The sequence below is a fragment of the Puma concolor genome, chromosome D3, assembly GCF_028749965.1.
Source record: "Puma concolor isolate L17-30 chromosome D3, mPumCon1.1.hap2, whole genome shotgun sequence".
NCBI lineage: Eukaryota > Metazoa > Chordata > Mammalia > Carnivora > Felidae > Puma > Puma concolor.
In genome coordinates, this window is record NC_141678.1 from 35060892 (window position 1) to 35087836 (window position 26945).

The 26945-nt window shown below is 45.2% G+C and overlaps 1 protein-coding gene across 4 annotated transcripts in view; it reads left to right on the top strand.

Annotated features, from left to right (window-relative positions):
• PPP4R1 (protein phosphatase 4 regulatory subunit 1) overlaps positions 1-18556 on the top strand; it is a 64663-nt gene extending 46107 nt beyond the window's left edge. For all 4 annotated transcript variants that reach the window (XM_086682453.1, XM_086682455.1, XM_086682456.1 and 1 more), the window contains 9 exons: positions 3030-3202; positions 4526-4621; positions 6877-7062; positions 8749-8910; positions 11901-12001; positions 15495-15615; positions 15713-15847; positions 16310-16451; positions 17406-18556. In XM_086682453.1, the coding sequence (XP_086538579.1) occupies positions 3030-3202; positions 4526-4621; positions 6877-7062; positions 8749-8910; positions 11901-12001; positions 15495-15615; positions 15713-15847; positions 16310-16451; positions 17406-17569 (1280 nt within the window). In that variant the 3' untranslated portion in view covers positions 17570-18556. The remainder of the gene's footprint in view (positions 1-3029; positions 3203-4525; positions 4622-6876; positions 7063-8748; positions 8911-11900; positions 12002-15494; positions 15616-15712; positions 15848-16309; positions 16452-17405) is intronic.
• The last annotated feature ends 8389 nt before the right edge of the window (positions 18557-26945 follow it).

Consider the following 26945-nt stretch of genomic DNA (forward strand, 5'->3'; position numbering starts at 1 on the left):
GGGCCGTGTTGGGCATTTTCTGCTTAGGCTACAGAATGCTTGAATTTGTAGTTTTATTGAAATCTGAGGACATGTTTAACTTCTGTTAATTTCAGTAACCGTGCCTTAGTTTTCCATAGCCAGAGGGTGTTTTGAAGGGATATACCTTAATTTTGGATGCTTTCTCGTTTCTGATTCTGCCATTGGGGTAGCCATTTCCTTCAAAACTATCAGAAAACGTCCACATTTTTGAAAGGCAGAGAACTTTAGTCCAAAATTGGGACACTAACTGCTGCCCAGCTACGGAACTACTACATAAGTAGTTCATGTGTAATTTTTGCATGTGTAGATTTTTGTCAGCTGGGCTATAGAATGGTAAGGAAGCACACTGCCCAGAGACAGTGTTTTAGGGCATATGCTCAAAAGTCGGGTTTCCAAGTTCCCAAGCCTCTGTGTCAGTCGTTCCTTTCCTGTGTTGCTAGCTGTCCAGCGGGCAGTGTCATGGGAAGCAGTAACAAGGCTAGGGTTTCTTTTTTTAAGGCAACCTTTGCTTAACAGTCTTGCTACTTTAACTCTTAACCTTCTTCAAAGCAGGGATTTTTTTTTTCTTTGTGGGTTTTTTGGTCAAAAAATTCAAGTGTTTCCAGGGATTAGAATGAGATCTTCTAGTCAGAAAAAGAACACTTTCTGTGTTCTAGAACAGAAACGTAGCCTACATGGAAGGCCAAAGAGGGAAATAGTCAAATGCAAAGAAGGCATAAGAGATCCCCTTTTCTAAAATACTTACCAAGGGAATTTGAGGTTTTTTGGTCTTTGTTTAGGGCAGCTACAAAATCTCTGTTGCTGAGCTGATTCAGGATTGAACTCTGACTGAGTAGCCTTATTGATGCCAGCTTGGTTTACTCTAGCTAGATTCATGGACTACAAAAGGAAAAAATGCCTAGGCTCACAAAATACAGATTTCTACCCAATTTAGGCCCAGTGGGAGAATTGAGCCATTTTGGTAGCTGTGGTCAGAATAATGTTTCTTGATTGAAATCAATGAATGGTTAGGAATTTGTGACTACCCACCAGTATAATATGTGGAAGAGTTAGAGATTATAAAGGTTTGGCCTAACTCTACCAGCTTCTTCAGGGAGTAAAATTCGAAGTTTCTAGGTTGTCCCTGTTTCTGAGCATGAGTCACTAGGGTCTGTGTTTCTTTCACCGGTCCACGATGAAACCAGCCCCGGTTCCTGGGGTTTCCATCTGTATTATAAGTAAAATGCAGATCTTGATGAAGGACGTGTGTGTTCTGTTTTCTTAAATTTGTCATGGTGGTGGATCCTTCTAAAAGGTCAGCGTTAGGCAGGCATTAGAATCTGCTTCATTCTCTGGTTGGAGAATTGAAGCAGATCAGGGTTCCTCAGGAATCAGCACTAGGCTCTGTCTTTCTGATCTTTATGTATCAATTTTTTGAGGAAGGTAATGTCACAGTGTAACTCATTTAAACTTTTATGAACGCACAAACATCAAAATAGACAAAGGGAGGGGCGCCTGTGTGGCTCAGTGGGTTAAACGTCCGACCTCAGCTCAGGTCATGATCTTGCAGTTCCTGAGTTCGAGCCCCTTGTCAGGCTCTGTGCTGACGGCTCAGAGCCCGGAGCCTGCTTCAGATTCTATGTCTCTCTCTCTCTCTGTCCCTCCTCCGTTCACACTCTGTCTTTAGCAAATAGAGAAAGAGAAGTATGTGGTCCATGTAGAGATAAATGACTCACGTAAGGCATTTTCCTTGAAAGGCTTTCATTAATCACTTACTTCCAGGGAAGCAGAATTAAAATCCATTGGGGCTCTCTCTCACACACACCGCATGCATTTTATGTGGGACAAAACATTTTAATTTTTAGGTGTTGTACAGTCTCTTTTAGTACTGTTGTGATTTTGTTTTGGAAACTTAGTAGATTACAGAAGGGGGACTAAACCAATGATAAGGATTAGTAAAGATTACAGCTGGAATTCTCACAAGAATGAGCATACTTTTCATGAGTGACTTTTTATGATTAAACACCTTCAGTTTACTTACTTAATTTAGCAACTAATGACCTAATAGACTAGAACTTCATCCTGTATGTCTCTTGCATCTCCGTTTCCGGGTTCCCAATGTGCTTGGGCTTGAGTGTCAGAGATGGCTGTAGCACAGTAACAGATTGTCTTAGTGAGAGAGTTCTGATTGCTTTTTTATAATCTTTAAGTAGAGAGGGGACATACTTTCTGACCTTCGTACTAATTAAGTTCAAAGTTAAAATTGATGAATTACTATATTTTGAGCTTCCAGGTGAATTGTTACTTAAAGTGAACTCTAAGCAGTGTTGTTTTTTTTTTTTCTGTTTTTTTTGTTTTTTTGCTAAGTGTCTCGTTTTTGGGGAAGGAAGAATGCCTTATTTCAGTTTTGAATCACTTTTATAAAAGAAAATGTAACTCGAAATGTAGACGGTGCTATAATTTGTCATTTTGGTTTGCTGCAAGCAAGACAGTGCTCAGTTTGGGATGTCTAAGTCACTAATTGCATGTTCAACAGGAAGTAGGGGAAAATAAAATAAACTGGGATAAGATATGAGATGTTGAAATGTAATTGCAACAAAAATCTTTGTAATTACCGTTGTTTTATGTTGGCAGGGCTTGTGTGACTGCTCTTCTGCTAAACTAGCTTAGTAAGTAAGCCTTGTCAGTTCGATTCCTGCACTACCAAAACATAGTTAACTTACATTGAAATTGACTCCTTTTAATAAACTGGAGGTACCTCCAAAACTAGATAGCTTCTCTCTTTCATACTAACGCAGAATAATGTACAGTAGTGGATAAACATTTTTAATCTCATGAAAGCATATTAGTTTTCTCCTTTTTCTCCTGAAGGACTAATGATTTACCACAGTAGTTTTTTTTCAGCTTTCTGATGGCAGTGTCACAAAAGTGTGCATTTCATTGATAACCTGTAATGCAAACGGAGAAAAAACTGGCAAGCGCACTGTCGGCTCTGCCGCTCACACGCCCTCTCCCTGTTCCGCCCACAGCGCAAGTGGACGTGCTGTCCGCCGCGCTGCGCGCTTCCAGCCTGGACGCCCGTGAGGAGGCCAGCGACGCCGAGAAGAGGAGTGACGGGCAGGACGCGCTGGGTGCGAATGAGCTGCCAAACTGTAAAACAACTCACGACGCCTCCGTGCCTTTAATCAGCGATGCCGTTGAGGTAACGCACTCAGTCGAGCGTTTATCCAGTGAGAATAGTTCCAGTCCGAAAAGTCTTCTGTTGGGGAATAGTTGTAGCCGGGTCACTTTCGCGTCAGTACGTTCCGTTTGTGGCTGATTGCCTCAGCTCTCCCTCTGGCGTAAAGTAAAAGTAGTCGTCAGCGCATCCTGTCTTTGTGACGTTAGTGTCATGTTCAGTGCTTGGAGACGTAAATCCCGATCCTGTCTACACGACCATTTGAGTAGCCTCAATGTGTTAACGTAGCTCACTGCAGTGAAATAGTCTTACTGGAAACAAAGCCCTTTATCAAGAATAATTAACTCTTCCCTTTTCTTTTTGGAGAGGTGCTTTGTTTCTGCTCGGACCATTTCACTGCAGCAAGCAACACAGTATTCTGAGCGGAAGATCGGGACTTGAGGCCATGTTGCGGAGGGGCCAGTGGCATTATCTGGACTCTGGAGTGTGAGGGTGGGTACTGTTACTAGCATCATCTTCGCTGTGTACTTGGAGCTGTTCTGTGTGATCCTTCCCTGATCTCCTCCTGCATTCCCCCCCCACCCCCAGCCAGCATCATTTGGTATCAGTATTTCTTATCCCTTGTTTATATAAATAAAGGATAAGCAATACACCACTGGTTGCCAGACTCCAACGGTCACAGATCAGAGCAGCTTGAGTGATAAGCTCAGGAAAAGTGCCTACATACACACCGGGGATGGAGAGGGTTCTTGGAGTGTCAGTGGATTTCTGTTTTGTTTTTTGTTAGGTGACATCTGGTAGAGTTAGAAATCTTTTATAATACCAGTGCTTCAGAATGAAACCCTGGCCACCTTTCAGCATTGGAGATTTGAATACTGTGATACCTCTGCATTTTAGAAGGTGTTTTGTGTGTTTTGGAGGTTTTATTGGCGCTGATAAAAAAGTGTATTTGTGAAATAAGAGATAGCCAGGAAGAGAAACAGTAGAAGAAAAGCTACGTATGACCTCCCATGGCCTTTAAAACGTTGACCGAAAGCCCCCTCTAAATACTATCTAATGAATAAGCTAATTTTAGATATTTGAACCATTTCAAAACTATTTCTAAATTTACATTTTAATGAGCTTACTCTGGAATTCATTTTCATACATTTAGCAACCTATTCGAGTTTGACTTAGGGGAAGTTCTTAAGAGGTCTTAGGTATGTTTACAAGCTTTTAAAAGCATGAAGAATTTATGTATGTATATCATCTGGCAGTCTTGAAAGGTAGGTAACTTAGTAAGATGGTTTAAGTAAAGTGAAGGTTTAAGAAGGGATGGTTGTTTATGTAAATGTTTTTTCCTAACAGAATATGGACTCTGCCCTTCGCTATATTCATAACGACTCGGACTTGAGCACCAACAGCAGTTTTAGCCCTGATGAGGAGAGGAGATCTAAAGTACAGGTGAGTGACAAGCCTTTATGTGGTGTGGGTCTTGTCCCTTCCTGTTCTAAACCCATTTCCCACTGAATTTGGTCCTTCTTACGGTAAGTTTTTTAAAAATAAGACCTAGTATATCATACTTTCGATAAGAAAATTCAAATAGAGTAAAACACAAGCAGAAATCTTCCTCTTCTCATACCTGTGATAACATCCTTTGGAGTAACCACGGATCACAGCTCCTCGTATATTTCTTCATAAACGTTTCATGGGTACAGAAACATGCATGCACACCCCTTTTTGTCTGTCGGAGACAGAATCATGCCGTTGTACCTAGGTATGTCATGATGCCTAATTTGCCAAGAATTACAAGATACAGCTCGATTTCAGGGATGACAGTAATGAAAAAATGTCCCAAAGCCACATGAAGTGCCATCAGTGACAAGTTACACTCCAGTTTCAGAAATTTTAAACATGGGAAAATGTGTTGATGGAATATTTGGAATATGGTAGTTTGTACCTTGCGTGCGTGCGTGCATGTGTTGATCTTTCCATGTGCTTGCCATCACCCCCACCCGCCACGGGAGCGCAGTGTCCATGCAGCGTGGCCTCTGTCTTGCAAAGACTTTACGCCTTTTGTGGTTCCTTACTCGCCTCCGGGTTTAGTCCTGTGATTTTACAAGCAGTGCTGCACTCGTTGTGATTATGTGTGGCATTTGCTTCTGGGACTGTAGATTTCCTAGGTCAGATGGTGTACGTTCTTTTTCTGTTTATTGAAAATAAAATTGGTGTTCACGGCGTTGTGAAACAGTCTTTTAACCACTCCTGTAGAGATATTTTCAAGTTAAAACAGACTGTCTCATTCTTTTAATGAATTTATTTGTTTTAATTTACTTAAATTTTTTTTTTTTATGTTTATTTAATTTTGAGAGAGAGAGACTGAGACAGTACATTTTGTGTGAGCTTGGGAGGGGCAGAGAGAGGGAGACACAGAATCCAAAGCAGGTTCCAGGCTCCGAGCTTTCAGCACAGAGCCCGATGCAGGGCTGGAACCAACAAACTGCGAGACCACACGCTTAACCGACTGAGCCACCCAGATGCCCCATTTTACTTTTAAAAGATTTGTAAGTTTACGTAGTTCAAAATTCAAAAGGTACAAAGGCAGTCAGTGATAGTTCCTTCTCAGCTTTTCTCTTCTATCCATTTGGCTGCCCCCAAAGCAACCAGTTTTGCATTTCTTTTGTATATTCTTCCAGAGCTGCATTACATATACGTGAGCAAGATTGTGTATACGTCCTTCTTTTCCTCACATTTATACAGATGATTAGATGTTTATACACTTTAAATTTTTATAGATGGGGTGCTTGGGTGGCTCAGTCGGTTAAGCCCACTTCGGCTCTGGTCATGATCTCACTGTTTGTGGGTTCGAGCCCCGTGTCAGGCTCTGTGCTAATAGCTGAGAGCCTGGAGCTTGCTTTAGATTCTGTGTCTCTCTCTCTGTCTGTCCCTCCCTTGCTTGCACTCTCTCTCTGTCTCTCTCTCAAAAATAAACATTAAAAAAATTTAAAATAAATATTTATAGATAGTTGCTCAATTCCCATCTAAAATTGGAAATTTTGGTGGTGTTTTTATAAAAATGCATGTTGGTAATAATGCACATGAATGCCTGTTTTCTCACATGTACTAGGTTACATCAAACTTTACAGTCTTTGCAAACATTACAGTCTTTGGGATGTGCTGGTCTTTTAATGTTTCTTTTAAATTTAGTGATCAGTTCTAATCATCCTTTAGGCTGTTACCAGTTTTAAGATCTTAACCATTTTTCTTCTAGGTTTGCTTTTGTTTATTTGTGTATTTCCCTTAGCATGTTTTTCTTACCTTTTTTCAGTTAGTAGATACCTAAAACTTTGAGACTGGGTTTTTCTCTGTTAGTTGAGATGCTATGTTAAATTCATACATTTAGGGCACCTGGGTGGCTCAGTTGGTTGAGCATCCGACTCTTGATTTTGGCTCAGGTCATGATCTCAGGGTCGTGGGATAGAGTCCTACATCGACCTCTGCACCGAGTGTGGAGCTTGCTTAAGATTCTCTCTCTCTCTCTCTCATCTTAAGATGTCTCTCTGTCTCTCTTTCTCTCTCTTTCCCTCTGCCTCTCTCCCGGTACTCACGCTCGCTCTCTCTCAAACAAAACAAAAAATTTAATAGATTTAAAAATATGTTTGCCTGATTTATGTCTACACTGCTAAAATGAATCACTGTGGTGTCTCTCTCCTCATTAGGATGTTGTGCCTCAGGCTCTGTTAGATCAGTATTTATCTATGACGGACCCCTCTCGTGCCCAGACGGTCGACACAGAGATTGCTAAGCACTGTGCATACAGCCTTCCTGGCGTGGCCCTGACGCTCGGCAGGCAGAACTGGCACTGCCTGAGAGAGACCTATGAGACACTGGCGTCAGACATGCAGGTGAGCAGGGCAGCTGAGGAATAAGCACAATGTGCGTGGATGGAAGGCGTGGTGATTTTCCCGTCAAGACCTACTAGAATTTCTGTCCATGTTACAGCAAATACTTGGTGTTATGGGATATTGGGCCTGAGCTCAGAAGTAATACCAAAGAGGTTTCTTTTTGTACGGTCCACGTTCCACCGTTTGGAAATTATCATCACAGTTACGTGCCGAAGTTCCTAACTTACAAGTGTGTTACTGTCTGAAGTTGATGTATAGATTCATTCCAGACATAGTGTTGTAAATGGCTGCTTTGATTTTTTTTAAAGACCTTAATAGAGCTGTATGAGTAGTGTTAGCACTTCTGAGCTCTGGCCCTGGGTCAGGGAGTGTTGCATTAATAAAGGTGGGAGAAGTTCCGTGTGTGCTGCGTGCTTGTGCATGCACTTGTGCACACTTTGTCCAGACCCACACGCTACCACCACCGCCCTCTCTGAAAGAAAACGAAATGTGAAGTGTTGACCCGGGTCATCTTGTCTGGATATCTGTGTATTTTTTGTGGCTCTTTTCCCAGATTTTGTTGACTTAACTTCCCCTGCCATTAGGTCTGGTTTCTGTATTGTACACCAAAATTTTGCCCCTCTTGCACAAAATCTGTTCCTTCAGTGGAATTTAATCTCTCGGTTATTAAGAAAGCAGTCTGGTTAGACTGATTTATGCTGCGATATGAATGAGTTTCTCTTAAATGTGTTAGTAATTAATGCATTTTTCAAGGAATCATGCTGTTGATTAAGCAAGGTAGGAGATGAAAGTAATCTTGAGAGAACATAGTTTCATTTCTTCCACTGACCTATGAGTTTAGGAAGCCAGGGTCCAGGTGAAGTGAATTTATCCTGTGTTCACACACTTCTTCACTAGTAGAACTGGGCAGGGGCCACAAAGGCCCAATTTCCAGAGTGCTGGTGGTTTTCCATCATCAGTCCACAGACCTTTCAGGGTTCCTGGTGACTAGGAAGGCCCTAGATGGCTAGGGCTTCATGCCTTCTCTGTCCCCTCCGCTCCATCCGAACACCTCTGCCTTCATCTGCTTGATGTGTTGAATGTGGGTGCAAAATTTTATTTCAAGAACGGGGTCTAGAGAGCTTGCTGTAAATAGCTTCTCCTCAAGCAGAGTGTTTTAAGGTAAGTAACAAAGTAAACATTTTACAATTAAAACAATGTGAAGAAAAACATGTTTTTAATGTAAATTTCCCTACGTTTTCCTATTCTTACATTTCCTTAGTTGTCACTTCCTTAACAACCAGTTTCATTACTAATTTTTAATCCAAGATAGGCTGTACAGGAATCAGAAGGGGAACAGTCAAGCGAGGATGATGGATATGGGACACATCCGTAAATCGGGCATCAGGGGTTCAGAGAACTACAGAGATTATGCCATTAGTGATTTCCAATCATTTTTCCCTTCGTAAATGGAAGGAGAGAATACGTACTGTGCAGGGCTTTGAAATTTTCTCAGCCAGTTTTTGGTACATAGCATACATTTCAAACTGAGGATCTATTACTTCTATTACTTCCATTACTTCAGTTCTGCTTTAGTTGTTAGAGATTGGTAACGTTCCGATGTTAAGTTAGCCTTCATGTACTGAGAGTGAAAGCACTCAGTACTGTGTGCTTCGCTTGTGAACGTGGTCCTCTCTGTCTCTGCAGTGGAAGGTTCGTAGGACATTAGCCTTCTCCATCCATGAGCTGGCAGTTATTCTCGGAGATCAGCTGACGGCTGCAGATCTGGTTCCGATCTTCAATGGATTTTTGAAAGACCTCGACGAAGTCAGGATAGGTGTCCTTAAACATTTGCATGATTTTCTGAAGGTAACTTTTAAATTATTCTGCATAAAAACACACTGAAGTTCCACTGTGGACTGAAAGTTTTGATTTTCTATTCCCACCAAGATGAAGTCTCTGTATGTTCATGCGTCAGAAAATGTAGCCATGAATTGATAGATGTAATGACTTAAAAAAAGAAATAGTCCTGTTCTCATCACTTTTGCTGGTGTTCTTTTAATTTTTAATTTAGAATATTTACACCAGATCTCATTTCTAAACGGTGTTATATCATGACTACAAACACTTGTACTTCCCCCCCCCCAAATTATTGAATTACATACAATTCAGTAATACAGTACACACATACAGTTATTGAAAGTACATACAGAAATTCCATGAACATTAAGTTTGGAGGCTTTGTGATATTTTAGGAGTCCAAAAATTTCCCGGTAGTCTTCAGTCCTTTGGTGTGGATCTCTGGCCTTGCAGATGAACAGCTATCATCTTAAAAATTGTTAGTCCTGGAATACTGTTGTTTTTTAGACTTTAACCTTGAAATGGGCTCTTGTAATTTGAGGTTTTGAGGTACAGAAGTACTGTAATCCTGCTTTTAAAAAAATTTTGATACCGTGGTGTTACATTTTATACAGATCACACTGAAATTTCTCTTGTCCCAGTAATGTCCTTTATAGCTTTCCCCGCTAAATATCAGAGTCTAATCAGGAATTGCATGTTGAATTTACTTTTTTTTAAAAAATGTTTGTTTATTTTGAGAGAACAGGTGAGCAAGAGCGGGGGGTGGGGGCAGAGAGAGGGGGGAAGAGAGAATCTCAAGCAGGCTTTGCACTGTCAGCGCAGAGCCAGATGCAGGGCTCAGTCTCACAAACCATTAGATCATGGCCTGAGTCAAAATCAAGAGTTGGACATGTACCTGACTGAGCCACCCAGGTGCCCCTGCATATTGAATTTAAATGTTGTATCTCTTTAGCCCTCTTCAATCTAGGATGGTTTCCCTGACTTTTGTCTTTATTATCATTGGCATTTTTGAAGAGGCCCACCTGTTGTTTTCCAGAATGCTCTCAATTTGAATTTGTCTGAGTATTGATACACCGTGAGACTCAGGTCACACAGGTTTTTTTGCAGGCACATTGCCTGTGTATCCTATTGGGAGGAACATCATCACTGGTGATGCTGACTCTGGTCACTTGATTATGTCAGCACGTTTCCTCTGTTGTAACAACCTTTCAGCTTTGTGATTAATAATTACTTGGTGGGGGGGCACCTGGGTGGCTCAGTCGGGTAAGCATCTGACTTCGGCTCAGGTCACGATCTCACGGTTTGTGAATTCGAGCCCCACGCTGGGTGAGTTTGAGCCCTGTGTCGGGTAAAACACAAGCCCTGCTTTAGGTAAGCCTTGCTTCTCTCTCCCCCTCTCTCTGTCCCTCGCTCACATGCTTGTTTGTTCTCTCAAAAAGATAATAAAGTAAATAAAAATAATTTTAAAAATAATAATAATTACTTGGTGGGGTGAGTCTTTTTCCCCCGTGTCTCTCACACAGGGCTTTTGCATCTGTGCATCTATACATGGTCCTTGCCTAAATCAGTGGTTACTGTGTTGGTTGTAATAATCTGATTTTCTATTTTTATAATTTCTCCATTATCAGTTGGCATTCTCATGTAAAGCTAATCTTTCCCTTCTCTCCCTCCCTGTTTTTGGAAGGTTTTTTAGTGTGTGAACTCCAGATTTTTTTTTAACTTTATTTTTTTTAGATATTTTTTTCTTTACATTCCTTGCCTTCTCTCTCTCTCTCTCTCTCTCTCTCTCTCTCTCTCTCTCTTCTCTCTCTTTTTTTCTCAGAATTCTTTTCCTGTTTAGTGTAATCCATTTTTGTCCTTGGTTGTGAACATCAGCTTGGCTACCAGGAACCCCTGAAAGCTGACTTCTGTGCCCCTTTTGATCTGTGCCCTCACGTTTAAGCACATCCTTATTTCCAGGCCCACCTCTGAGGACTTCCTCTCCCCTAGCCCCGAGTCAGCTCTTTCTCCAAGGAGCCTGGTATTTAGAGAGTGGAGAGTGGTATTTAGAAGCCAAGACCCAGGCACTGGATATGCACACTGCTCCCATAGTGTCATTTCCTTTACTTTTCAGGGGACAGACGAGCTGGGGGGGAGGTGGGGGGCTTTTTTTGGTTTGTTGTGTTTAAATTATTGAGTTCATCTCGATCATTCAGCTTCCAGTCCCATACGATTTCCTCTCCTTTTTCCACTTCGTGTTTTTTCTTTCCTCTCATGGTAAAAAACTGTTCTTAACATGAATATATTAAGTCGTTTGCTCAGTTCTACAACATACATGAAGTAGTTTCAGAATTACTGCACCAATAATAATTCTGACATCAACTCAATTCAGTAACATTCAAGATTTCCTTCAGCACTTTGTCCTTACAGCATAACCCACAAACATGTATAGTCAGAGTACTTCTTTCTATGTGATTCTTACCTGTTTGATGTACAGTTAAGTTTGCTTCTGTTGGTATCACATTTATGGTTTTCCCCCTTGCTGACTATAAACCTACTTGACCATACCTGTAGAGCAGTTACTGGGATAAATTCACTCTTTTCGCTCAACAAATATAGATTACCTACCATGTGCCATCACGGTGCCATCCACTAGGCTCATATATCTGAGGAGGAGCACGTTATTGTCTTCAAAGAGTTCACAGTAACAAGGGTGTCCAGTGAATAAAGTGGGTCATTGCTACCATAAAGCTGTGCGCAAGGTGCTGTAGGGTTCAGAGGTGGTCACACATGGCCCAGAGAACAAGTATTTCAAAAGAGGGTAAGACTCTTGGTGGTAAATGGGATTATCAGGGAGAAATGAACTTAACAGGTTTTAGAACAATTAGATGTACCTACTATATCTGTTTTCCTTCAGAAGAATTAACTATATTGTTTATTGTAGTCGTTTTCAAGCAGTGTGATAAAAGTAGTAATGCCCATATATTGTTTTAGTGCATATTTTCATTTTGTCACTTCAGCTTCTTCATATTGACAAAAGAAGAGAATATCTTTATCAACTTCAGGAGTTTTTGGTGACAGATAATAGTAGAAATTGGCGCTTTCGAGCTGAATTGGCTGAGTAAGTTCTAACAATTTATTGGACTATATTTTGGAGGGATGTTTACTTACTTCCTATTTACCTTTTCTAGATTTGTTCATTACTTTGTGTAGATACAAATGTCTGTCTGATGTTCTATTCCTTTTAATATGTCTTGAAATGCAAGTGTTGACAGCAGTGAATTTTCTCAGCTTTTTTTTTTAAGCCTGTTTCACCATTTATTATTATTATTATTATTATTATTATTATTATTGTGATAACATACACATAACCAAATTTGCCATTGGTGAAATGTAGTAGGTTCATTGTTATGCAACCATTACCACTCTCTGGTTCTGGAACATTCCATCTTCCCAAAAGGAACACCATACCCTTTCCCAGTCATTCCGCATCCCTCTCTGCCCTCGACTTCTAGCAGCTGTTAACCTATTATGTATGGATTTGCCTGTTCTGGACATTTCATATAAGTGGAGTTTTATCACATGTGGCCTTTTGTGTCTGATTTCTCCACTTAGCATAATATTTTCGAGATTCATTCATGTTGTAGCAGGTGTCAGAACGTTATTACTTTTTGTGACTGAATAATACTGCATTGTGTACCACTTTTTAAAATCCATTCAATTGATACACGTTTGGGTTGTTTCTACTTTTTTGGCTGAAGTGACTGGTACTGCCCGTAATATTCAAATACAAGTTTTTCTGTGAACACCTATCTATCTTCAGTTATTTTGTGGTGGATTTGCTGGGTTATTTGATAATTCCGTTTCGTTTGCTGAGGAGCCACCAAACTGTTTGCCACAACAGCTGTACCATTTTACATTCCTATGAGTAATGTACAAGGGTTTAGTTTTACCACATCCTCCCCAACACTTGGTATTTGCCTTTTTTAAAAAGATTATAGAGGGGCGCCTGGGTGGCGCAGTCGGTTGGGCGTCCGACTTCAGCCAGGTCACGATCTCGCGGTCCGTGAGTTCGAGCCCCGCGTCGGGCTCTGGGCTGATGGCTCAGAGCCTGGAGCCTGTTTCCGATTCTGTGTCTCCCTCTCTCTGCCCCTCCCCCGTTCATGCTCTGTCTCTCTCTGTCCCAAAAATAAATAAACGTTGAAAAAAAAATTTAAAAAAAAAAAAAAAAAAGATTATAGACATTATTATAGTGGGTGTGAAGCAGTGTTTTATGGTCATCTTAATTTGTATTTCCTTAATAACCGGTGGTGTTTAACACCTTTTCATATGCTTGTTGACCATTCGTATATAATCTAAAGAAATGTCTATTCAGATCCGTTGCCCATTTTTTAATTGGGTTTATCTTAAGTTGGGTTAAGTTGTAGGAGTTCTGTATATGTTCCGGATTCCAGACTTCACTTGCATTTTTTTTTTTTTTTAAATTTTTTTTTCAACGTTTTTATTTATTTTTGGGACAGAGAGAGACAGAGCATGAACGGGGGAGGGGCAGAGAGAGAGGGAGACACAGAATCGGAAACAGGCTCCAGGCTCCGAGCCATCAGCCCAGAGCCTGACGCGGGGCTTGAACTCACGGACCGCGAGATTGTGACCTGGCTGAAGTCGGACGCTTAACCGACTGCGCCACCCAGGCGCCCCTGCATTTTTAAAAGATATCTTTGCTGGATATAGAATCGGGACTGCCAGGTTGGGTTGTTGTTTGTTGTTTTCTTCATACCTTAAAGGTGTCAGTCCACTGAGTTCTGGCTTGCCAGGTTTGGACTGTAAATAGGCACACCTCTTCTGCCCTTAGTGTGGAGGGTTGGGTCCATCTACTCAGGAGCAAGCTGGGTTTGGGCTTGTTGTTGCTGTGATTGTCTTCGGTGCAGGATACGCTTTGATTCTTCTCGCCGGGGCCTGCCAGTGCCTTCTGCTGAGGGTGGGGACTGGGGTGCCAGGGGGCCTTTTCACGTGTTAGCATTCCTCCCTCAGCTCTCGTGCACCCCTGCAAAACGGGTGGGTCTCTTCCCTTCCCCTGGCTGTAGGCTGCTGTGAGGACGTGGTTGGCTCGTGCTGGAAAAGGGGAGAATCTTGGTTATTTGGGGAGGCCCTGTGTGCCTGGGCTTTCTCAGAATTCTGCCCTCTCCCTGTAACATCCAGTTTCTGCCTTGTATCTATGGTCAGTGTTGGGCAGAGGCTCCTGCCCCTCCTCAGCAGAAGGAGACTTGTGCCTGTTATCAGTGCAGGGTCTCAGCTTGGAAGGTTCTCTACCCCTTTCCCTGGAATAGAGTTTGCTCTTCTCCTCTGCCCCCAGCTGCAGTGTCTGCCTGCACCCAGGCGTGGACAGGCTCTGCTGCCCCTCCGTCAGCGCCTTAAGGCTCGAGCTGGGTAAAGAGAAGGACCCAGGAGGGGAGTGCGCGGGGTTTGATGCCTGTCCCCCAACATGTGTCAATCATTTCCTGCCTGCTAAGGGGCCTCTCCACTTTGCTTACCTGGTGCCAGACTGGCTCATGTGGTGTGCGCCCAGGGAAGGGAGGCCAACAAGAAAGATTGCAGTGTCACAAAATAAGAGTTGATAAGTGTGCCCGTCTCTAAGGATTTATGTTTGTATGTATACACAGGTACATTGGTCATCGCTGCGTTATGTATATTCATGCCTCTAGCTTATTCCCTGCCGACTACAAATGTAAATAATCTTAACCATAAAACCTGAAAGGCAAAAGTCTCATTCGTATCTGAGGTATTTCTTGAAGGGCATTGTTGCGTCCACTCAGAGTAGCATCATGGACACTGTCAGTCTTCAGGTCTCGCGAGACATAATAGGAACACTCGCTAAAGGTAGAGGACCTCTTCACTTCTTATCCCTCGTAGGCCTGCCATTCCCTTCAAAGCTGCTCAGAGCCTTGGCAGTTCCACACCAGGCTACCTGATACCGCCAGAACTTCTTATTTAGAAAACTGATTTATAGGTGGAAGTATCTCAGTATCTGGACAATACCTGTGGAAAAAACATGTTCCGTGTCCCATTTGAACCTACTAGGAAATGCTTTGCTCTGTGTCAGTCCCTGCGGACACAGAATGCCGCAGTTGTCTCCCTTACATTCAGAAGGCAAGAGCTACTTCTTGAACTCTCATAGCGTTTAGATGCATTTCCAGATACACGGAGACTGGAAATAACTCTATGCATGAGAGACCACACTAATCATGAGTCTTTGCTGGGGCGCCTGGGTGGCGCAGTCGGTTAAGCGTCCGACTTCAGCCAGGTCACGATCTCGCGCTCCGTGAGTTCGAGCCCCGGGTCGGGCTCTGGGCTGATGGCTCAGAGCCTGGAGCCTGTTTCCGATTCTGTGTCTCCCTCTCTCTCTGCCCCTCCCCCGTTCATGCTCTGTCTCTCTCTGTCCCAAAAATAAATAAATGTTGAAAAAAAAAAATTAAAAAAAAAAAATCGAGTCTTTGCATGCACTTGTCTTACAGACAAGTGTCCAGTGGGACAGATGATTTACATGATTAACCTGTTTTCATTTATTTATTTTAAAATTGTAATTATATTTTTATTTTTATAATTCATTTTTATAGACAGCTGATTTTACTTCTAGAATTATATAGTCCCAGAGATGTTTATGACTATTTACGTCCCATTGCTCTGAATCTATGTGCAGATAAAGTTTCTTCTGTTCGTTGGATTTCCTACAAGTTGGTATGTGTTAAAATTTTTATAATTTTAGAACAGCTAACTATTTAATAAGATCTTAGAACAGAAGACATTCCTCACTTGTGTGTGTTCACCCTCTTAGGTCAGTGAGATGGTGAAGAAGCTGCACGTGGCCACGCCACCCACGTTTGGAGTGGACCTCATCAATGAGCTTGTAGAAAACTTCGGTAGATGTCCCAAGTGGTCTGGTCGGCAAGCCTTTGTCTTTGTCTGCCAGGTAAGTGAAGACTTACCCATTTGTGACCCCTTTCTCTATCTAAAGCTATGTTTCTTCTTTCACTCTTGGCCTCTCAACACCTTGTTTCTTATCCCTGCGGAACAGAGTTTTGCCAGGTGGCTTTTCACAGGATCACCTGTTCCTTGGAGTTGGGTGTCTGCCTTGCCCATCCCACAGCCATCCACTAGAGGGTGCTCGGGGTCCACGGCCCATGGCACATGTGTGCAAATGAATGTGACTGCACACTCCAGGTCTGCGTGGAGCCACTTAAAAGCTGTGTGTCTGCAGGGGCTTAAAATTTTGTCATTTTTGTTTTGAGTTCCCAGGTGCCTGGAATATTGGTTTGAAAGGAACTAACTAAAATCTGTAGCACTTAAGCTGTCACTAAAAGATAACGCTAGCTGGTATTATGGTTTGATAGACTAACTTGGCAAATCTAAAGCAGCTGTTTCTCTTCCCTAGACTGTCATTGAGGATGATTGCCTTCCCATGGACCAGTTCGCTGTGCATCTGATGCCACATTTGCTAACCTTGGCAAATGATAGGGTTCCAAACGTTCGAGTGCTACTTGCAAAGACATTAAGACAGACCCTCCTAGAGAAAGGTGGGTGGGTAGGTGACTGTGTTAGGAAAACCGTACGTGGCAGGGAGGAGGTTCGTAGACTACATGGATAGATAAGTTGCTAAGCAGGAATATTGTATGTTCATAGGCAGAGTCTAATAAAAGAATATATTTGTAAGTTGTTAATGGAGGTTCCCCCTAGAAAGGACATAGATTAGAGGACAGGGACTTTTCACCTTTCTGCTCTAGTTGCATTTATTTGATAATTGCAAACTTACTGTTTGAAAAATTGGATAGTCACTTAAGACATGAAAAATTACCGCCTTTAGTCGGCCCCAATTGACATCTGTTACTGTGTTTGGAGCTAGGAGGCATGTTTGTGTTTCCCCCTCCTCTTCATTAGACGAAAGACAAATGCCCCTAGCATTTGCTTTGCTGCAAATCCTAGTAAGCTGCTCAGGATTTCACTTGTTTTATTGTAATCCTCCTAAAATACCTAATAAATATCATTTAAATGCATGAACTCATGAATGAAGCACAGAAAGAGGTTTGTAATAGGTTTATAAGAATATGGGTAAATGAATAGTGTTTCTTTTTTCTCCTTTAGAACCCAGTTAAATTGTTTTAGGAGCAATTATAGGGAAATGGCTAGAGAAGACTGGCTTTCAGTCTGCATGTATGATTGGTATTTGAGGTGTTTTTCCTGAGCGAATGAATAGCTGTCACAAGTGTAAGTTTTAATATATTAGCTTAGCACCACTCAGCCTTTTAGTCCATTCTAAAAACAGTCAAGATGAACCTTCTAACTCTCTTACGTTTGGGGAGTCTTTTCATATCACACAAATCAGTTTGGATTACTGCGTATAATTCAGCATGGCTTGTGTTTATACTTGGAGAAGTTAGGGTTATGACGGAGAACTTAGTGTACTTATACTTGATAAAACTGACATGTCCATAAAACCGATTTCATTTGTAATCTGCCCTTTGCATTTCCAGAATATTTCTTAACCTCTGCCAGCTGTCATCAGGAGGCCGTAGAACAAACCATCATGGCTCTTCAGATGGATCGTGACAGTGACGTCAAGTATTTCGCAAGCATCCATCCCGCCAGCACCAAAATCTCTGAAGATGCCATGAGCACCGCTTCCTCAACCTACTAGAAAGCTTGAACCTTGGTGTCCTCCTGCTTCCTAGGGATCCACAGGCTGACAGGCGCTCCGCACGTGTGTGATCTGGGACAGCCTCTGGGAGGAGGAGAGACCTCCCTCTCTTGCAGACTTAATTGCAGGTGCAAGTTGCCTACACTGATACCAGGGATTTTAAGAGTCAAGAGAAAGTACAGTAAACACTATTATCTTATCTTGACTTTAAGGGAAAATAATTTCTCAGAGGATTATAATTGTCACCGAAGCCTTAAATCCTTCCGTCTTCCTGACTGAATGAAACTTGAATTGGCAGAGCATTTTCCTTATGGAAGGGAGGAGATTCCCAGAGACCTGCATTGCTTTCTCCTGGTTTTATTTAAATAGGTGGAGTGGCAGCCAGAAGGCGGCTGTGAGCCGGGATGCGAAAGAGACCTTCAGTATTAGCCCTGTTTCCACGCAGGCAAGGACCTGTCGGTTCTGTGGCCCTCTGCCCAGTCCGCCCTAAGTGTGAATAGTTTCTGACGTGTGTAAATGGGAAAGGAGATTTTTTGGGGGTTTCTCCTAAGGGCTTGATGCTAACACTAAAGTAGAATCCGATTTTAACTCTTAAATGCAGCATATTGCTGTGCACATTTACAGAACGTTGGCCAAGTATCTGTGTCCTGATTTTCTTCATGCTGGTCATGACCTGAAGGAGTTTATTGGCACGTGTGCTGCGTGTCAGGTGTTTTTACCTTGATCACGACCGGCTGTGAGGTGCGGCTTTCCTTCACGCGCTGCACAGGCCTGTAACCACTCTGGGGAGTGCTGCCGTCTTTAATCATGCTGTTTAACCTGTTGTGGCACAAGTTCTCTTGTCCAAATAAAATTTATTAATGAGATCTATAGAGAAAGATGTATACACTTCCGATTGTTTTCTAGGTGTCTGCAAATCCAATCTGTGACCTGTAGCAATGATTTAGTATAAAGTGGGGAAACTAGATTAAAATATTTGTCTTTTAAGTAGTTTAGTAATTTCTTTGGCATCCACACCTGCCACCCAGGGCCGGGCTCTGCTCTCGGCAGACAGCATCGTGCACCGGGCGCTTAGTGCTGAAGCTCTGTTTCTCGGAGAACATTCGGAGCCTCTGTGTTTCCGCGGAACAGGATAGTGAAACCCGCTCGTCCGGGGCAGAGTGGTCTCGAGCTCCGATGAGAGCATTGCATTGAAGTGCCGTGTAGAAATGTCCGTCCCTCTGATGGGCCCAGGTTGAAAGACCTTCGGCTCGAGTCCCTGCGGTGCCTGCGTGGGTGAGCTTTGGTTTTGGTGACTCGGCTGCCAGGGGCTCCTCAGGGTTGCGGAAGCAGGACAGGCTCCCTTGAACCTTGTGCGTGGATCTGGGAACGTGGGCCACTTTCTGTACAGATCATTACAAAGAAGCCTTGTGTTCCTTCACTCTCGCGTTAACAGCCCAGGATCGTAAACGTGAGCGAGTTCCACTGGGACAGAGGAGGCAGGAAGTACGCGGGTGGCATGTGAAGCGGGTGCCGAGGGCCGGGCTGTGGAGAACAGGAAGGTGATGAGGGGTCCGTGGGGCCTGGAGGGCGATCAGAGCAGAGATCGGAGGAGGGTGTGGCCTCGTCTGATGTAGCCGAATCTCTGGGGTGCTTGTTCCCTGATGCTAAGTTCTGGTCATACACTTGGCCCCCTAAACTTTGCGGTGCACAAACCACACCTGAAATTGTACAACTTCTCTAAGTGTACAACTGCAGTTCTACACAAACAGCAGCGTTTTCTTTTAAGCAGTGGCAGTAACAGCATGTTTTGGGGTAAAGAACTTGAACCCAGGGTAAGCCGACAAATGCAGCAGCCAGTTCTTCCTCGTGAGCCTTCCTGCTGCTGCCCGGTGCCGCGCTGAGGAACAGCAGCAGGTGCCCTGGGGGTCTCCAGGTGCCCCGGGGCCACGCTGGGATTCCACTCACGTCCATGGCAGTGCGTACAGAAGCCACCTGCACTGTTGAGCAGCGACGACAATGAAAGCAACCCGGTGTGGATAATCATTCAAGATAAGGAAAAGGCTGCAGGTGTCACCTCTTCGGTTCTCAACTGTATTTAGCCCCTGCAGTGGGCTGGCCGAGGTGTGGCTGGTCCTGCTTCGGGGCGTGATGGAGAGCGGTGGCCGGGTCCCCAGGACAGCAAGGGCGCCCTCTCGGCTGACAGGATCTCCTAAGGGAGAAGAGTGGGCTTCCAAAGGCAGCACAAAACCAAGCAAATGAGTAAAGTTGACGACTCAGCAGTTCTTTGAAATCCTTGAGGAGGCAAAAACTACAAACCAGTTAATACTCCAACTAATTTCATAAGAGAAAAATGAATAAAATAGTAATAATCACGTCCTCCTAGGTATTTAACGTGGGGTGGCCAATCTTAGAAGATACTCTGTGATCCTAGGACTTTTGAGGCAGGTCGACAAGGTGAAGAGGAAAACTGTATTTTTCAAAAACTAGAGCTCATTACTCAGCCAGTACAGTTGGTCATTGCCGGGCGCGTCTCCCGTCCTCGGCCCTCGCCTCCCCCACCAGGCAGGCTGGGAGCGTGCAGCACCCCCTTCTTCAGCCTCTGCCTGGCGCTCAGCGTCATGGTGCCGCACCTGACCTTGGCTGCCCCCCCCCTCATCTGGGAGAAATCAGTGGGCGAGCTTCTGTGAGTTTTCAGGGCATCCCTTTACCCGGCCCCCAGGTCACCAGACTTATTTGCGTAGTGGAATTTTGGCTGTGATCTTTGTCCTTAGGTCTTGGAGGTATTTCTGTGATGCCAGACCGCTCATTTTTCTGGAACCCTCTAGCTGAGTTGGCAAGTGCTGAGTTCCTGAGATCATTTACCATGCACATGTCCTATGAGCTGCCCAAGCTGCCGGCACCCTGTCACCGAACGTCCGTCCAGGCGATTCTTAGTTTGCCGGACAGGCAGTCGGGTGCACGGTGTGTTACTGATCCTTCCCACGCCTGTCGGGTCCGTGCCCCGCTTCACATTGGGTGAATCTGTTTCCTGGCAGACTGGCAGCTGAATACGCCCAAGGAAGCAAGTCGAGAATCTGCCCTCTCCGGCGTCAGGGGAACACGGGTGTCTGAAACGGCAGGTGTGTGGCATATTTGGGAAGCCTCAGGGAGCAATACTTCACAGACACAGCTCCAAGGAGGGAGTTTCGAGAGGGGGCGGCGGGGTTTGAAAGTGACCATCTACAGGAAAAAGCGCGGCTCAGGCTCTGGGACGCACGCGATTGTTTCCTTGTATGGTAATGTTTCCGTGCAAGATTCCAGGAGACAGAAGGAATGAGTGATGGGAGGAAGAGAAACTCCCAGCAACTTGAAACCATGCAAGCGGCCTCGTTACGATTAATAATCTTCTGACTCAAACCAGAGGAAAAGAAGGTGAGTCTGGAAATCATGTGAGTAAGCAGGACTCTGTGGTTCTGTTGTATTTGTGAATTCCCTCTTGAGCCTTTCTAAAGTCCTCATACCAGGTGGAGAAGGTCAAGAGCAGGGCCACCTGGAGGGGTCGGTCGCTGGAGGAGGATGGCCGGGAAGGAAGGGGGCCCGGCTGCACCCGGCACTGGGACCTGCAGCCAGCAGGGTGGGGACCCTGCGTGGATGGAGGCCAGGCCCTTCCCTCTTGGTGTTCCTGACGGTTACGTGACCTGGATGAGTCCGAGCCGGGAGAGTTCGCGTACCTGCTGCTCACTAGGAAACCAGGTGGTGGTTTAGGTGAGGGTAGGGTAGGGGAAAGAAGCCCAATTCTCCGATTCTCCCACCAGAAACCCCAAATCCGAGGCCGTGTGATCCTTTGAATGTGAATGGATGTTTTGACCCAGGGGAGGTGTTGACCTTGAGAACGTGTGCCCGTTCGTGAACACAAAAATTCGAACAGTGATCCGTTTTGGTGAAGGAATTTCTGCAGTGAACTGCATCAAGGCCAAATGAATTCTTTCATCTGTTTTCTATAGAGAAGAAACTAGTTTTAATCTTACAGAAACTGTTTTCCTTAAGCATCCTTTTCTTAGAAAGTCGGACGGCGAGCATCCCGTTCAGGGATCAGATTTTATTCCATGCAGCGTTTTACACCGCTGTCACAGGTTTATTTCCAAGGCTTATTTAAGTCAAATTTTCCCGATCTAAACGTGGCAAGATCGGATACTTGGAGTTTCTAGTCAGAGAGTGTAGCCTCTGAATCTCTCAGCCTGACCAGCTGTACTTCGTGTCACGATGCCAGCAGTTATTGACTGGATACAATGCACGTATTGGGTCGTGTCTGTCGGTGTTCCGTGAGGAAGCCGTGAGCGGTTCTCGTCGGGCGGCCGAGGAAACTGTCACCGCTCCTGTCCCTGAGAGATGGCAGAGCCTGGGGCTTGCCGGTAGCCCAGTGCCCTGGGAAGGTACGAGTTTGGGAAGGAAAGTATCGGAGGACAGGAACGTTACCTACTCAGGCACGGACAGGAGGAAAGCGGGCCAGCTTCTCCCGGGGCACAGACAGTCTCACTTGGCTCGCTCTTCTCCGTTCCAGGGAGGCCGTGCCCGCTGCCATTTAACCTCTGGTGCCGCCACAGCAGGGATTTGCCCCCTCGGCGGGACACCCACCCTCCCCCTCGCGGGAAAATTCTCAGTGCGGTGTGGTCCGTGTGTGTGCATCGTAAGGCCGCCAGCTGGCTTGTTTTGGACAGCCATTTATTCTGAGGTTTTTCTGGCGGTTTTGTTTGGTTCTGGCTTCTAAATATGGCTGGTAGGGGCGCCTGGGTGGCCCGGTTGGTTCAAGTCCGACTCTGGCTCAGGTCGTGATTTCACGGTTTGTGGGATCGAGCCCCACGTCGAGCTCTGCATGGAGCATGGAGCCTGCTTGGGAATCTCTGTCTCCCTCTCTGCCCCTCCCCTCCCCGCCACCCCCCCCCCCCACCGCCTTCCGCCTTCAAACATTAAAAAGAAAAGGGTTGAGTATTTGATACTTATAGTCGGTTTCCTCAGTTGCCAACCAGCGCATTCATGTGTGTGGCGGTGCCCACGTGGTGCCTGGCCATCAGGCAGGCGTCACGGCCACAGTGGCTGCAACGGCAGCACCAGACGCGGCTGGTAGGCGAGCCTGAAGCCCAGGAAGAGCCAGCCCTCCTGCAGGTGACTGGGATCGGCGAGGGTCAGCCAGGTGCAGGATGGCGGGACGGGGGGGGGCTGTGTCCTCCAGTGGCCCCAGACTGTTCCGCTCGCCTCACCCACCGTCTTCCCGTCTGCTGCCTCCTTCGTACATAAGTCCGCCCCCTGGTGATCAGACCGTGAGCTTGCTCAGTGGGGCTCCCCGCTATCTTACATTGAAGGCAAAGAGCCAAACGTGGTCAGTCCTAAATGCGTCCTTCCCTCCCCAGTTCCACCTACTTGGTAGCGTCAGCACTTCCCGCATTTTCTCTGCGTTTCTTCAGTACACCGAGGCCCCTCTGTTCCCCTCAAGCAAGAACGGCCCTGGCCTGTGCAGCACTCAGGGTCTCAGGCGTGAGCAGCCCCGTCGCTAGTTAGCGCACTGAGGTGGGCTGACCAGACAAAAAATAAAAATACAGGAGAGGAGAGAAAAGCCAGGACACCCTTATTCAAATATCTGTCACTGCTGATATGAAAGTAAAACGGAACCAGGACGTCTGCACTTCAACGGCAACCTCACCAGAAGGTCAGCCTAAGTCAAAAGACCAGAGGCCTGGGAGCGAGATGGCATCACTCCTCAGGGGGCTCTTCCGCCCGAGGAGCTGCCCTCGGACAGACGGACAGACGTGCCTGGGTGGCCCCGCCTGCCAGGTCACGTTTCATTCCAGAGAACTCGCCACTCCTTCCGTGCTGCTGCTCCCTGCTAAGGGAAGCAGACAGCAGATGTCACCGAGACCATCTTAATAGCAGCAAATGGTAGAATTTTCGGTGCGGCCTTTATCCCGAGGCTACAGACATGCTCCTGAAGAGGCAGGTCTTGCTTGCTCTAATTGGAATCCTCAGCAGTTTCCGGCCTGTGGGAGCTGGGCACTCCAGAGAATTGAGCCCGTCTCTCCCTCCCCCGGGTCTGTTTTGAGGCCATCGGAACTGGGCCCGGGATGTCTTCACAGAGGCTACTTCATTCCCTCTCAGGGGTGTGTGGTGACAGCACACGCATGCTGTGGAGTCTCTTACGTTAACCCCCACATCACCAAACCGAGACTCGGCTTAAAGTTTCAGCTTCTCCCAGAAACGGAATTGTAAGGTAGTGGACCCAGGCCATCCTGGGAAGACAACTTTGCAGTAACTGACCTGCTTTTTTGGCCCGTTACAACTTCTTTGTCCCTGCTCGCTGCAGCCTATAAAATCTCACTTCGTACAGTTCCTTAAACTCCCTTCTGTCTACTAGACGGGGTATTGCCTGATTCAAATCAGTTTTTGCCCCCCCAAATTTTTTAACAAGCCTCAGTTTGTAACCGTTCTGGTGTCAGATGTGGGATCTGAAGGAGACACCCATCAGCCCCCAGGACCAGTGAGGAACCAGGCATAGGTGCCCATCTATGGCTGAGCTTGCTGCTTTCTGGTTGCCTTGGAGATGGTGGGTAAGTCCTTCTTAGCTCCGGCCCTTGGAGCTTTTGCGTTGTGAGCTTTCAGGCTTTGAGCCTCTCCCCCCCCGCCCATCCCCCCCACCCAGATTGGGTTTGACTTAACCAGAATGGATCCAGATTTCACCAGGTCCAGCCTGAAAACTGGATTGTATCCAAGGTCAGACTAGGTCCAAGTTGGAAACCGGACTGGGTCTGGGGTCGGACTCAGTCTAATTTAGCGGGCGGGACTGGGTCGTGTGAGGCCTCAGATGAATAAAATCTGCTGTGAGGCTGAACAAGCAGGTTTACCTTACCAAGGATAATCTCGAGTTACATAGTGGCCACAGTGGACAACTTTTAACCTAGCTAAGCTTATCCATTTATGGCATGCCTAGAGAAAAATGGGTCTCAGCCAAGCGCTCACCATTAAAAGTAGAGGAAAATTATTTTTCCTCGTCTACGGTTTCTGGTGAGCAGGAAGAGACCTGGTGGAACAACGCACTTACTGCAGCCAGGATCCTGGGGAAACTGGCAGAAGCCAGCGAGCTGTGAGAATTCTTACCAGTCAGCGCTCCCGTGTCTCTGTGGTGCCTGGTCCAGAGAGGAAGGTAAAATGTTACTGTGTCCCTCCCTCCCTTTCTTCCCAAATTCAGACTGGCAGGCAAGAAGCATTTGTAAGAATTAGACCTTCCTGGGGCGCCTGGGTGGCTCAGTTGGTTAAGCATCTGACTCTCGATTTCCGCTCAGGTCACGATCTCACAGTTCATGAGATCGAGCCCCACGTCAGGCTCCGTGCTGACAGCACAGAGTCTGTTTGGGGTTCTGTCCTTTCCCCCCCCACCCCCTCTCTCCACCCTTCCCCTGCTTGTGTTTTCTCTCTCAAAATAAACATTAAAAAAAAATTAGATCTTTGAACTGTAACTTGGAATTTGCTTTCCACTACCCATTGGTTATCGATCCTTTCTCTCCCATGGACAGTTATGTTGCCTCATTGTCTCATTTTGTATCCACAGAACTTAGCTTGTCGACTTTCAGGATGGGGACCCCAAAAGTATGGCTGGACAAAAATGTGGGTTACACTCTCCCTTTGGGGCTAGGGTCCAAACCTCTGTTGCCAACTCTCAGGGGAACTGTCTCTTCTGGCTGTCTTTAGGATAATCAGACAGTAGTATCTTATGCACCTTCTTTGGGGATACCTCTTGTGTCCATGGGGTTGTTCAATACTGACAGGAGTATCTATTGTCTCAGCTAAAACCCGACAAGCTATTTGAAAGAATTTTTTAAATTAGCTAAATGGCCAGAAGTTGGCCAAACTGGAAGCTGATATTCAGAGCCTGATAGGAACTTTTTTAGGCCTTCTCCCCAAAGTTAACCTGAAACTATAGGTCCTGAAGGAAAGAAAAATATTCTGAAGTCTTTGTGGAAGTATTTACTAAAACATTCCAAAGACACAGAGCTCTAAAACTAGAGAGTAAGAATCTTGATTTCCATCTTAATTGAAGATCTTCTCCCTGATGTAAAAGGAGAAAATTGGGGCGCCTGGGTGGCGCAGTCGGTTAAGCGTCCGACTTCAGCCAGGTCACGATCTCGCGGTCCGTGAGTTCGAGCCCCGCGTCGGGCTCTGGGCTGATGGCTCGGAGCCTGGAGCCTGCTTCCGATTCTGTGTCTCCCTCTCTCTCTGCCCCTCCCCCGTTCATGCTCTGTCTCTGTCTCAAAAATAAAAATTAAAAAAAATAAAAAATAAAAAAAAAAAAATAAAAGGAGAAAATTGCAGGCACTCAGGTGGCTCAGTCATTTGAGTGTCTGGCTTTAGATTTTGGCTCAGGTCATGATATCAGGGTTGTGGGATCAAGCCCCACATGCTGAGCATGGAGACTGCTTAAGATTCTGTCTCCCTCTGTCCCTCTCCCCACTTGTAGTCTCTGTCTCTAAGGAAAAAAAAAAAAAAGGCAAATTGAAGATAATATAGTTGGGGGCACCTGGGTGGCTCAGTCGAACATCCAACACTTGATTTCAGCTCAGGTCACATCCCAGGGTCGTGGGAGCAAGCCCTGAATCAGGCTCTCCGGCTGATCATGGAGCCTGCTTGGAATCCTCTCTCTCTGCCCCCACCCCGTCCCACCCGCCACTCCCACTCTAAAAACAAATTTTTTTTAAGATAATGTAGTTGGATGGGTGGGGCAGCCTCTTGGTATCATTCTGATTGCAACCCAATTCTTTAAGGAATTCAAAACAACCGTACTTCTGGTGCCTGCCTGGCTCAGAAGAGTGAGCGGCTCAAACTCAGCGTCATGGGTTCAAGCCCCACACTGGGTGTAGAGATTGCTAAAACCAAACTTTAAAAAATAAATAAAAACATGTTTGCCTTACAGATTGAGCCTTCACAAGACTAGAAATGTGGCCCTGAAACAGTCTAAAGCTCACCTGTCATTTTCATGAACCCTAAAACCGCCCCCCTTCACCTCAGAAGGCCTGCAGGTATTGTGAAAGATGCGGACTTAGGGAACAAAAGTCCTTCTCAGCGGAACTTGCATTCGTTCTCTGTGCCTTTGAGATGGAAGAGTCCTCTACCTGGTCTCCCCGATGTAATGCTTGTCAGGAAAGAAAACTATTTTAACATCTTCTGCACAGATATTAGTGAAAAGCTTAAGCCATCTGAGCAGGTAACCTTAACTGACTCCATTCTGCCAGAAACAAAATTTGGTTCTTTTGTAAACTAGTGAGTTTTGTATTATTTAGCTATCTCGCGGCTAAAATCTTAAAATGAAAGCTACAAGATCTGTTTGCATCTGTAGGTTTATGTATGTCAATGTATGTACGTTATAAACGTG